The sequence below is a fragment of the Protopterus annectens genome, chromosome 6.part1 (assembly GCF_019279795.1).
Source record: "Protopterus annectens isolate FY-2018-M chromosome 6.part1, PAN1.0, whole genome shotgun sequence".
NCBI classification, from domain to species: Eukaryota; Metazoa; Chordata; order Ceratodontiformes; family Protopteridae; genus Protopterus; species Protopterus annectens.
This window is the reverse complement of record NC_056738.1, coordinates 434892923-434906712: the sequence shown is the minus strand read 5'-3', so window position 1 is coordinate 434906712 and position 13790 is coordinate 434892923. Positions and strand designations below refer to the sequence as shown.

The 13790-nt window shown below is 35.6% G+C and overlaps 1 protein-coding gene across 2 annotated transcripts in view; it reads right to left on the bottom strand.

Annotated features, from left to right (window-relative positions):
* Positions 1 to 13790, bottom strand: part of PTPRN (protein tyrosine phosphatase receptor type N) — a 2492130-nt gene that overhangs the window by 116957 nt on the left and 2361383 nt on the right. For both annotated transcript variants that reach the window (XM_044075862.1, XM_044075864.1), the window contains 2 exons: positions 7149 to 7222; positions 6013 to 6090 (listed from right to left, as the gene is read on the bottom strand). In XM_044075862.1, the coding sequence (XP_043931797.1) occupies positions 6013 to 6090; positions 7149 to 7222 (152 nt within the window). The remainder of the gene's footprint in view (positions 1 to 6012; positions 6091 to 7148; positions 7223 to 13790) is intronic.

Sequence of the window (13790 nt, the reverse complement as noted above, 5' to 3'; positions counted from 1 at the left end):
CAGGGCCATTAGCCTAGTACGCACCTATGAACCTATGAACTAATTCTTGGTTAAAAATCTCATGTTCAGTAGTTAAACATGATGTTCAGATTGCTTGTTCCTTAATTACTTTGTCTTTGATCAGCTTTGAAACACTTAGTGTGACTGCTTCTTACATGTAAACACATTACTAAATGTTGGTTTCCAAAACAATAAGTGCTGATAACACCTTTCTTCAGTGGAACCTCTAAAGTGACATTAAGAAGCTTAATGTTTTATTTTGATAAATGACCAGTCAGGGGACAAAATAAAGTGGAAAAAGTTTAGGTGAGGAATACATTCTTCTGGCATGTTCGTTGTGCCTGCCCATATTAAAAAATATCATTAGTGTATCTGCCATAAAACTATTTCTTTCACCGCTATGAACCAGGAAACCCATACATCATACTTGAAGTTACTAGAATCATTCACCATCCAGCCTACCCCTCCATTAATTGAGAAGCATACACAACCACTAACACACAGGTACAAAGATTTCTTGACTTTGTAAATTCAAATGCCCTGGAGCAGCTAGTCTGCACTCCCACTAGGGGAACAAATATCCTAGATCTGGTACTCACAAATATGGGAGTGTGCTGCCTTCCCCCCCAGTGTTATGTTCTCACTAGTAAGATCAGATCACAAAGCGGTCTCCCTTGAAATAAAGGTAAAACAAGTCTCCCCAGCTAGCCTCAAAAATTTTAAGAACTTCTCTAAGGTAAATTACCCTCTGTTAAGGGATGACATAGTTAGTTTTCAAGTTTCCCCAAATCCAGAAAACACAGAAACCTGTGCAGAGGCATATACAAAAGTCCTGTATGATCATATAAACAACTGCATAAAAATGGCAGTACCAGACCTAAATAAACCCATGTCAAACCACAAAAACAAGCCATCCTGATGGATCCCTAGTTTTAATAGGTTGTACAACAAAAGAAAGAAATCCTGTTGAGAAGTAAGAGGGAATGTGGACAACAGAGAAATAAGTCCCTCATTACCCTAAACAAGTGAATCAAGGTGCTAGACAAGTGTCTGAAAGCAAACGGAGGTAAAAATAGCCTCCAAAGTTAAGGATAACCATAAGACATTTTTAGTTATGTCCACAATCTTAAGGGCAACACCTAACAATGTGCAGAATTAGTTGTATCATCTGTATTCAGCCAGAAGACATAGCAAATCTGCTAGTCAACAAATTCAGCTCAGATTTTACCTCCCCATCACCCCCAGTTCTCCCCCCAAAAATACCCTCCCCTGCCAATTATCACCAAAGAACAGGTTGCCACTTTGTTCTATAAAGTTAAAAACATGACTTCAATATACCAGGTTGCCCTTAAACAGCTTAAATCAGGACTTATCAGGTCCATTAGGATCTCTATTTAATCACAGCATCCAGACTAGCTTTGTCCTGATAGAGTGGAGGACAGCAACAGTCATCCCTGTGCATAAAGAGGGACCATCTACTGACCCAGGATATTACAGACCCATAAGTTTGACTAGTCTTGATTGTAAGGCCAGGGAAATAATTTATTTATTTATTTATTTTATTTTACATTTGTTGACTGGGCTAGTCCAACTGGATACGTGTCCATTTTCAGTGGAGGCCCGGGGAGAAAAGCTCCAAAACAAAAACATACAAAAATATATATACTAAAAGTAACATACAAACTACTTGTAAAAAACTAAATATACTTAAAAATATAAAAACATCTGATGCTGAGATTTGGAGAGACATTAATATAGAGTAATGCATCTTCAGTTTAATATAGTATACAAAAAGTAATAAAAGTACAGTATCTGGTAGGAACTAAACCTGGTAGGTAGTACTAATTAGTATTTAGTAGTGACGGAAAAGTGGTTAAGTGGGTAGCAGATAGATTAGAGAATAACAGCTAGGCATTAATAATTATGGAACTGATAAATAATGATACAGAAGACCTCCAAACAATGGATCTGACCTATTTCAGCTTTGTCAAGGACAGGCCATGCCTACTGAACTTGGTGGATTTCTTTGAAAAAGTCACTAAGGCCATGAATGAGGGTAAAACAGTACATACTACCTACCTCAACCTGATTAAGGCATTTGACACAATATCCCCACTCAGATATTATGAATACACTCACAAAACTGGGCATAAATTCCTATGTCATCAGATGAATAGCCAATTGGCTCACAGACATCCTTGGATCTGGACACGTGGTTAATGTGGGTGAATCCAGATCCAGCAAGAGGCCAGTAACTAGTGGTATGCCACAGGGCTGGGTACTGGGACCACTCCTGTTTGGAATATACTTCTCTGAAGTCATGGCAAATGTGGAAGGCCTCTCAATGACAAAGTTTGCTGATGACTGCAAGCTGGGGGCAATCGCTAAATTCCCCAATGATGTAAATATCCTTCAGGAGGGTCTAGCTCAGACAAATGATTAGTGCCACAATTGTGGCCTAAAACTAAATGCAAAAAAAATGCATTATCATACCCTTTTTGAAGTCCTATACCCCTGCAAAATACAACATCAATAGCATGCCCCTTACAGTGGACTCAGAGGTGAGAGATCTAGGTATGCAGATAGACAGCAACCTGAAGTTTGATCACCATGCGTCCACTATGATGAGGAAATCTTTTTATGCAGCATAACGTATACGTTTAGGTATTGCATCCAGATCCAAGGAAATTATAATACCCATGTACTCAGCCCTAATTAGACCAATAATTGAGTACAGTGTGCCATTTGGCATGTACTTGACTAGGCACGTACAGCAGCTGGAGTGACCTCAAAGGTTCTACACAAAGAAAATACAGGGTGTAAACAACACGAGCTATACATACATACAAATATTTCAAGCATGGGCATTAATGCCCTTCTAGCTCGAAAATGTACCAAAACACTTGTTCCCATAATAAGTGCCTAGGTTGTTCTTAAAAATATCTAAAGTAGTACTTGCTTTAATGTAATTTGGTAGTCTGTTCTATGCATGAGCTACTTTGTCAGATAACCAATCGGTACACTTCTCAATCCTACAGAATCTTCTACATAGGCTGTCTGATGATTCTCTAGTACTTTCTTGATAACCCCAAACATTCCCAGATGTAGCTGTCTCTAAATGCCATATATACTTGAATAAGATCTCCTCTTAGATATATGTAAGAAACACTGTACAAGTTCAGATATTTTAGTCTTTCATAATAACTTAAATTTTCACATCCATGGATGCCCTTGATATATTTCCACTGTACTCTTTCCAGTTTACTCATGCTTGTTTTCTTATAAGGTTTCCATATTGTTATTCTGTACTCAAGTTTGGGCCTAATGTAACTAACAAACAATGACTTCATCATTTTTGATTTCCTAGACTTTATAAATCTTTTTATACAACCTATAGTCCTATAACTATCATTAACCAATTGGTTGATATGGTTAGAAAAACTCATAGCTTAATCTACCCATATACCCAGGTCCTTAAATGAGTCTACAGTTTCAATCACTGTGTGGTGTATTGAATATTCACCTTTCAGTTTATGTCTCCTAAATCTCATATGCTTAGTTTTTTGATGTATTTATCAGCATATTATTCTTCTATGGCCAAATGGTCAGTTTATTCAAGTTATTTTACAGACATGCCTTATCTGTAACACATGTAATCAATTTACCCAATTTAAGGTTGTCTGCATATAGACTGTAGAACACCTCAGATGAAAAAGTTAGGTCTGAAAGATACAATCTAAACAAGGAAGGGCCCAGGACAGAGCCCTGTGGGACACCTTGACTGTAACCAAGGATTTCACCTATACAAGTTGCTGTATGATACTTGTCATGTTCTATCTGTATGCCATGCAGCTATCCATCTTATCAAGAGTACAGCAATACCTAATTGTACTAATTTATCGATCAGTGTTTTGTGTGTGACCCTGTCAAATGCTGAAGGTAAATCTATATAAATTACATCACAGCACAATCACAATTTTTCATTCATAGCGTTATTATATTGTTATAGAACATTATGTTACAGGTGGCAATAGATTTTTTTCAACATATGCATGCTGATATATGGTTTCAAGTCCCAACCTATCCAGTTCTGACAATAACTTATCCAATGTTACCTTCTCCATTATTTTTCCACAATATGAAAGTAGACTTAAGGGTCTGTATGACTCTGGGTTGGTCCTACTCCCCTTTCCCTTGAAGACAGGTTTAATAAGCGCATGTGTCCAATCTAGAGGAATCTCCCCATATTTTTATGACCTAGTGAATAACAGATATAATGGCACCGTAAGTTCTTGCTGAAGTGTTCTCTGGTCATTGTTACTAATTACGTCTTCTCCCTGTGTTTTGTTTGGATCCAATTTGCACAGTTCTTTTTCAATATAATCTAATTTGATTCCAGTAACTGGGGTTACCTGGGTACCACTAGGACAACTTATCACTCCTTTTGTGGAGTCAAACTGTTTTGCATAAGATTTTGTAAATATATCTATAATCTGAGAATAAATTTTAGAATCTGCACACAGTTTATCAGTTTGTGTGTCTTTACACATCATATGTGTCTATAAAAAGGTTTCCTGTTATGCTCAATATATTTATATATATTTTCTTCAATTTTTTCTTGATCTTGTCTCACATTATGCTTAATCTGTTTCTCCAGCTTATTTATTTCAATTTTCAAAGTTGTAGTTCGACCTCTCTTCCATTTCTTATATTTTTTGTCTCTCACCTTCATCAGATCTTATGAAAATATATCTCCCTGATGTTGTAGTCCTAGATCCTGATGTTAAATACTTTTTTTTTGATTTTTTGCACTCAAACAATTTCTCTTTCAAAACATCTCACATTTCACCTCCAGTTTTTCAACTGAACACCTCACTCCAGTTAGTTTTACAGTGACTGTTTTGCTTCCATATAATCTGTAATTAACCTTATATGTATTGGTTTAGATTTCAGTTTGGCAGAATTAAGTAGCAACAAATTAACCTTTATAACCCCATGATCACTGCACATCAACGGTGGCAAAACTTGACTTGAAGTAACAGTAATTTCTTAAGAATACAAACAATGTCTAGTATGTTCCATCACCTGGTACTGTTTTTTACAATCTGAAGCAATTGTTGTTCTAAATTATTCCAGTCTGTTTCTGGTAAATTTTATTCCAGTCTGTTTCTGGTAAATTTAAGTCCCCAGCTAATATTATTCTTCCCTCCTGTGTTTCATGCAAGAACTGTATGAATTCCTCTAGGTCATCTGCACTTGACTTTGGTGGTCTATATACTCCAAGAATTGTTATCTGTTCTTTTTCTATCCTTGAACAGGTAGAACAAAAAAATGGTGGGGGTGATTGGGAAAACCTGCTTGAAAAAAGGGAATTCCACTGGCAAGTCCTACTGAATTGCACTTGTCCACCTGATATCAATGATGTAATTTCTTTAAAATCTGTTTTAAAAGGCAAATCGTTATGTATTAGTTAATCTTGTTTTTTAATCTTATGCACTCTCCTAGTGATATTATGTACTGTTTTTTTTCTTTTATCACAAGTTGTGTTTACATTTATATCTTGGAATGTTGGCAGCTTTATGATTTTAATGGCAGTAGTTTTAACAATGGTGTATTTTATTTTAAGGGAAAAAAAGGGGGGTGTTTTGGCGCCATTTTTTAAAATAGTTGTTTTTAAGCACTGTTTCCTTTTGGTTTTACTCAGTTTCTGAAGAAGTTCCTTACCAAAGTGCCCTTAAACTGATGTGTTTTTGGATGTAATAAATTCTGGTTCATGATTCCTGTGTGGCGTTTTTTCTTTTTATTTATTTTTAAGACCAGTGAGAAACTTGTCTGCTGCTTTTCTTTCTCTCTGCTTTATGCACCCCGTTTCATTTTAGAAGTGCCTTGTGATAAGGCAACATTAATCCAACTATCATAGAAAGTAGATGAAAGAGTGACATGCACTATATACAGAGAACTAAGGTTTCTGTTTCTTCCCTTTCACATATAACTCATATCTGTATTGCTCACCTGCCAGAAATCTGCAATAGTGTGAGAGAGGGGGCCTTGAGTGGCTATATATGCTGGCATTCGGGGGTCATGTTCAATCTGGAAAGAAAATCACAGCATTAGCCAAGCAGTGCAGAAAGATGTTGCAGTTATACATTATCAGAAGTAAGTTAACCTGAGCATAATGTACTTAACAGTTCATTCAGATAGTCCATACAAGTGTGGTAATGCTTTATGGTCCTTGTGTTATGTATGTGTCATTGAAATGAGGATACTTTTATTAAGGAATGCATTCTATTGCAGTATTTATTGCTCTTAATGATATTAAATTGTATTCAATTTACAAGTGATAACATGGTCCTCGGAGAGCAAGCTAACAAAAGGTAGGGGTTCTATCGAGTTTTACATGTACCAAAGACTACCAAACCATTATTACCCAAAATCCAACTGGTGAAACACTTTACATTAATTGTTTTCAGTGATCTGTCATGGATTTACTACAAGTAACTGATAGCCATGTGCCTGATAGACAGACACATACAAAACAAATCCTGGTATACAAGAAATGCATATAAAATGAATTCCTTCAAAAATGAATTGCCTGTTTATACACTAAAATTAAGTGTTGATGACTTTCAGACCCCCCACACCACCTTCACCACAATTTCCTTAGTGAAATGTACAAACTCTGAGGTCATTGCATTTCCAGAAATTACTTTTGTGTGCAGTACTCTGACATCACAATGTTTGATGCGTTCAAGGAAATGCACCACACATACCTCTGCTTTGCTGAGCTGCATTACTGTCATCTATCATTCAACACAGCTTACAAATAATGATAACAGGTAAGCATTTGGCTTTTTAATAACTACAGTACATAAAAATACAGAACTCCTGCTTTGAGACTAATATACAAAAAATTCTGCTTTAATTAAGTTACCCCTTTTCTGCACTTCTGTTTCACAATACTATAAATTGCCACATCATGCCATTCCACTTATTGTTAACTATATGGAGACATGAGGCATTTGTAACGCAAATCTATAAGGTAAACGCAAAATCTAAGAGTCTAGGTCTATAAATACAAAACAGAAGTACTGATTTCTACTTATTTATAATTACGCAACACATACACATGAAAAAAGCAGTGTACATACAATGGGGCTGGCGTTGATGTAATCCGTTCGGGATGGGCCAATGTCTGCCTTCAGCTTAACTCTTGCATGATCATCTAAAAATAAATGTGAATAATGAATATGCATCAGACAAAACAACATACAGTTGCACATATAAAGAACCACCAACAGTCCAAGAACAATGTATATCATTTTTGTTCTTCTACTACCTAAAGAACTTAATTTAATTTAGAATAAGCTACAGTCCTCTTGAAATCTCTATTATCACGTTACTTAAAATGGGACTTAGTAATGTTGCTCTTTATAAAGAGATGATCCATTTTGTGTCTAGTCAGTCAACATTACTCACATGAATTACTTCTGAGTTTCTGTAATAATGTCATACTCAACGGATAAAAAATATAGTTCTATTACGTTACCTCTGTCTATGACCAAAACCTTAAGAGGAAAGTATGCATACAATGTATACTGCATTAAAAAAGCAGGCTGATCTTTGTTATTAATGTCATAATTCAAATCACAATAACGATATACTTTCTTCTTCTTTAAAAAAGGCAATTAGGGCTTTCTAAATTGTATGAATAACTATGTCTCCATATTCCTTTCTGTAACAATCAAAATACTGCTGTAACATTCTCTGATTTGCTATGGTAAATATAAACCACAATGGCAATAGTTGCCAGACTTAATACCAATAGTCATTTGGAAACCATCAGTAGGGCAGTCAGTTGTCATTAAGTAATGAGACATACACAAAGCTGATCCCATTACGGAATTATCTATGCCTTGAAGTTAAGAATGCATTTTAAAATATAGATTTTTCACTTCTGTCTGTTTTTTTTTTTTTTTGCCTCCCCAATCTCTCAGTGAAAATCAAGCCTCCATCCTTTCAGCTCAACTGGCCCATCTGTACCATCCAGAGGCAAGACCATTACATCTTATTAGTTTCACCCAGGGGCAACAGTCAGGTAAAAAGAACAGTGTCATCATCCACTCACGGAGTGGGAGTGGTTTTCACACTCAGCACTATCAGCTCCCCAGTGTGCATTCCGGCATTGTAACAAAGGATGGTGTACAATAGGTGCATATAAGAGGTATGTCCCCTACTTCCATAAGGGGTGCCCTCAATTATTCCTACCTCCTTTATCACATATGATGACAGGTACTTATGTTTCTCAGTCTTGAAAAACCAGTAAAAGTACTAATCAAAATTGTCCTTTAACATTATTATTGTTTGCATTAGCTATAAAACCATTGGGAAATTTTGTTCGACTGAATAATAATATAGAAGACTGCAAAATTAATGGCAATTATTACAAAATGTAATGATTTGTAGATGTTATTTTGTTAACTATAGGGGATGTAAACATCTATTTTATATATACAAATCATTTTAAACTTACACAAAGTAAAACTAATATTATTTTAATTAATGAAAAATACACTTATCACTGAGAAAATTATACTAACTAAACTAGGACTAAATATTTAAGAATTACTTTTATCAAAGGTTTTAATTAAATGATTGTAACAATTATCATATTTATGGTTGGATCCCAATTATTCTGCAAAAATGGAAATAATTATGTAAAATAATGTGGATTAATGCATCGAAAAACCTACTCCATCTATGAAAACTGTAAATCATAACATGTTTTAGTTACTAAATAATTATATGCATTGTTATGATTCTAGGCATACTGGATCTAATTATATTAAAAGTATTTGCAAAATCTGATATAATTTTTATATATACACTGCTGTTAAAATGGAGTCCTTCATCTTTTCTTCTGTTCTAATGTATGTTATGGCATCTGCATTTGTTAAATTTGTTAAATAATGAATAATGTAAGCCTTCTTTGTGAGCTTTGGGTAGAGCCTTTGTCAGAGTTTAAATTGTTTAGTAATGCTGTCCACAGTTTTGTGTTTCTTGGGGTGAAATCTTCCCCAATCTTATGTAAATTATGACATTCCACAACTGATGATGAAACAGGTCCTGTAGTTTTTCCTTTATAGGTTCACCCTAAAATACAAACATTTCTAATTGTGGTAATTGTGCAGACAATGACTAATATGCCTGTTAGAGACATTAGGCAACTGTCCATAGAACACTGTTCTTGAGTTGTGTAACTTAAAAAAGTTACACCATATGACATGAACAGCTCTTCCTAGTTTCAGAATACATAACAAACGGACTCTGTAAACTTTGCAGACAGCAAGGCATGCCTGTTTTTTTTGGCATACAGAGGAAAAAATACTGAACATATTTTTGGTTAGCCTGCTTGTAATAGCACAGTTATTCTGAATTACTTTGGAATCTGGTTCAATATTTGTTTAGAAATATTATTAATTTATAGTTAAGTTGGTCACATTATTAGGGGTTCAAATAAAGTTAAAACACCTGGAATAACAATACTACTGAACATATTTTAATTTCATTTCTTTTTTTTTATGAAGAAAACAGATGAATGAAGATTTGTTATTCTTCCTCATGAATAACAAATAGTTATCTGGCACGGAGGCATGAGACAGAAGACACTACAGCAGTACAACAACTTGCTTGAGGCTTATCATGATGGCTTTAACATGGCAATGCAGAAATAAAATCTTACCTCACCTTGGGAATGATATAAAATGGCAAAGCAGAGAGCTGGGACAGTGCTTCCTTTTAACAGCTTATAATATCAGAACCTTTGCAGCATTGTTGTGGAATATTATAGCAATAACCCACGCCTGGGTGTGGGTAATGCTGGATTTACCATTGGCCAACTGTGGGTAAATCCAGCATTACCCACACCCAGAAGTGGGTTATTGCTATTATACAATGACATTATTTAAGAAAAAAAATAATTACTTTTCTTAAATAATGGCATTGTATAATGCCTCCTTGCTGCCCTTCTGCAGCTGTCTGGTATTCTGCGGCAGTTCTGATGTACTGCGCATGCGTATGCCTACGCAGTACATCAGAGCTGTGGGCAAAAGCAATGGAGAAAGCGAGATCTCCGTTGCTTTTTACAAACTGTTTCGCTATGTTAAATGGGTTTAACATAGCGAGACAGCTTAGCAAAGGAGAGTCTCTGTTGCTTTTTTAAAGCTGTCTCAATATGTAAAACCCATTTAACACAGTGAGACAGTTTTGAAAAAAGCAACGGAGAAAGTAAGATCTCCGTTGCTTTCTACAAACTGTTTCGCTATGTTAAATGGGTTTAACATAGCGAGACAGCTTTAAAAAAAGCAACGGAGAATCTCCGTTGCTTTTTTAAAGCTGTCTCGCTATGTTAAACTTGTTTAACATAGCGAGACAGTATGAAGCAATGGAGATCTTGCGTTCTCCATTTCTTAAAAAAAGAGTTACAGTAATGGAAAAAAGTCCAGGCGAACGGACCTTTTTTCCATTACTATAACTGATTTACAACGTGCATGCTGACCATTGGTCAGCGTGCACGTTTTTGATTATTAATGGGGGGTCGTTGTATAATATAGTTTTGTGGCTAGATAAATGATGTAATAGAGGCACAAGCAGTTTTCTCTCCCCGCTGTATTTTAAGCTGCTTTATTTTATTGTTATCATTATTATTATTATTATAATACTTTTCTTACTTTTTATACATTTACTCCATTTTCTAACCAGCACATATTCGTTCATCCACCCTTTCATCTACCACCACCACAAGGCCTTACTACAGTAATAGTAACAGAGTACTGCAGACCTAAGGCATGCAGCCTTTCTGAACTCCATTCCAAGGAAGGCTAAGTAAGTATTGTGAGACTACACTCTAATGGCTAGACAGTCATTTTCCTTAACATTATGCTGGGGTCTCTTTACAATGCCGCCCTCCAATTTAGCAATGTAATCTAATATAATCTAAGAGGTCCTTTAAACCTTCACTCTTACTACTCAATGCTTAAAAATAAAGTATATTCTAACTGTTTAAACTAACAAAAAGTTTACTCCTGCATATTACCTCATTAAAACAACAGCACATGTAAGCCACAGTTTACTCCTCTCTATTATGAGCTACTCAGATACTTTGAAATAAATACCAAAATTTTTGTTTCTCTATGGATGGTGCATCACAGATAAAATGACCATACAGAAGTTATTAGGTATAAGTTGGGCTAGTATTATAAGGCGTTAGTGAGCTATGTTTCTTTTATTGCCTGACCGAAAATGTTACAGAGACAGCATGCCTGACACACCACAAAAGCTGTGTCTCCATTCCTTGTCAATCATTTTAAATTGTATCTGTCAGAAAAAAGACTCAGGAGACAATACTGTGACACATGCTATTAAATCTTGTCCCTGAATATCTCAAGAATCAATGCACCTCTCACCCTCTGATAACCTGAACTCTTTCCCAAGCTGAGACTGCTGATGCAAGTTACTCTTAGACCAATCTGGTGGTACTTTGCTCTGTGTAGTATGTAGATTCCCTTTTGAAATTTGAGCAAATGCAGACACTTAACTTCATGTACAGGTCACCAAGTGGCATTTTTGTTTCCCTAAAGATAATTAAACACCTACACATATGGTCTCAAAACCTGACAAAGGAAATAAAATAGTGGAAATGAAATCAGATCTTTTAATGCTGAAAGATGAAACTGGTTATATAAGGCAAATGCCTAAGAAAAAAGTTGGGTTATTATAAACAAGATAAGATATCCTGCTACAAGTATTTCATTATCTCATTCACATGCTGCAGAATATCTCTGTGCTGTGGCAAACTGAACTCAATATTCGTTTTAATTATGTTGGAAAAGGTGTCTGAATGCTAGCAAACCAAGGGATATGAATGTAGTGAAAGCTAATGTTTACTTGAAGTAATTTTCCTCACTAATTATAATCTTTATACTTAATCAACGGCAAACATATTGACTCCATGGGTATGACTTTTAGCTGAGGTCACCATCAGCTGAATGAAATTGAATTCAGCAAAATTTATTTCCAAAATGTTTTCAATGACTGGAAGTTGAGTAAGTAGAGAGACCCAGCATGACCCATGCAAGTGTCCCCCTCACAACTCCAATCTAAGTATAGACAACAGGGTTGCAGAACTTATTAGTACATTCTTTTTTATTTGGGTATACTTTTAATGGTCTACAAGGTTCAGCAAACTTGATTCACAGAACATGGCTTTGCTGAATCTCATTGTGGATACTTGCCATGTTTCCCTTTGGCTCAAGTGCTATATGACTGGAACACATACCTGTATCCATATTTATAGCAAGTAAACAATTATATCTGCTCTCTCCTACATGTAAAAATAATTCCACTAATGGAAGGCTAAGCTATGTTCTTAAGAAGTCTGTTAAGCACTAATAAAAAGCATACCTATCCACAAAATTAGTTTCTTCTATTGCATGTTGTACTACATCTATTACTCCAATAGTCAATGAGTGTTATGTGGAGTTATTATATTTAAGTAAAGAGTAAAGCTAGGAGTGTAGTGAGGATTGTCGCCTTCACAAAAATATTTTATTATTTTTTTTACTGAGTTAAAGCTTTGACTTTTTTTTGTCCTGCTGAAGCTTCAACCAGTTGAAACTCAGAGACACATAAAAGAACATCTGTTTCTTTACAGGCTGACATATCTCAAATGGATGAGGTTTCAGTATGTTGATTTAGCACAGCCATGGCTACCTTCTATAACTCACAGTGCATTTCCTCAATCTGACGCTCCTCAACTCTAAGTTGAGCAAAAAAAAATAAATAAAAAGGGTCCCATCTTTACAAGATGAGGACCAAAAAAGTCTTCTTCATTAAACTGCACAGTTATAAAACCATAAACAAGAAATCACTGGAACCAAGGGAGTTGGAGTGTGAGTGATTTCTTTTTTATGGATTTACTGGAGGTCTGTTTATTTCCAGTTATAAAACCACACATGAACGGCTTTAACAGTTCAGCTCTAACTGCAAATACAATACTGGTATTCATTTCTAAATGCTGGTAATGCAATACCACCCCATTAAGTGACTACAACAAATTGTTCTCAAGCTCTAGGATGGTGATTTTCTGTCTCTCTCTTTTTAATGAAAGCTGAAAGAAATGATACCCAGACTGATCAAGAAGCCTTATCCTGGAACTGAGTCCACATGTTCTACCAGTACCTGTTTGAAGAAAGAGACTTAGCTTTGAATATTAAGCTTTCATTCTACTGATCTTCTAGAAGCTTGGCCGACATAATCCCATGTTTATGCTTCTTACTCACCATAAAATCATCTAGCAATTTCTGAAAATTATTCAGAGGCGTGCACTTTTCACTGTGAAATAGCAACTTTCTCCATAAGCTAGGTAGGTGCTGCACCGCAAACTGACTTCCTGCCCTGCATTGTATTACAGGGTCCATATTGAACGTTCGAACATTCAAAATTTTGCGTCTTATATGGTCGACACATTATGATCGGATTTTTGAATGTTCGAACATTGTAACAGAGATCTCTGTACAGCGCAGAATGGGAAGATTTCCCTTTTCTGCACTGTAGTGCAATCTCGGAATTGGTATATTTAAAGAGCAGGGGTGTGGGGGGTGCAGGGGGTCTTGCACCCCTGCTTAGAGTATTCAGGTAGGTGTTTTGTGTAGTTTATTTTTTTTATTAGATATTTGAACTTTTGAAAGTTCGATTATATGGTGTTGACCATATGACAGTCGAACTTTCAAACG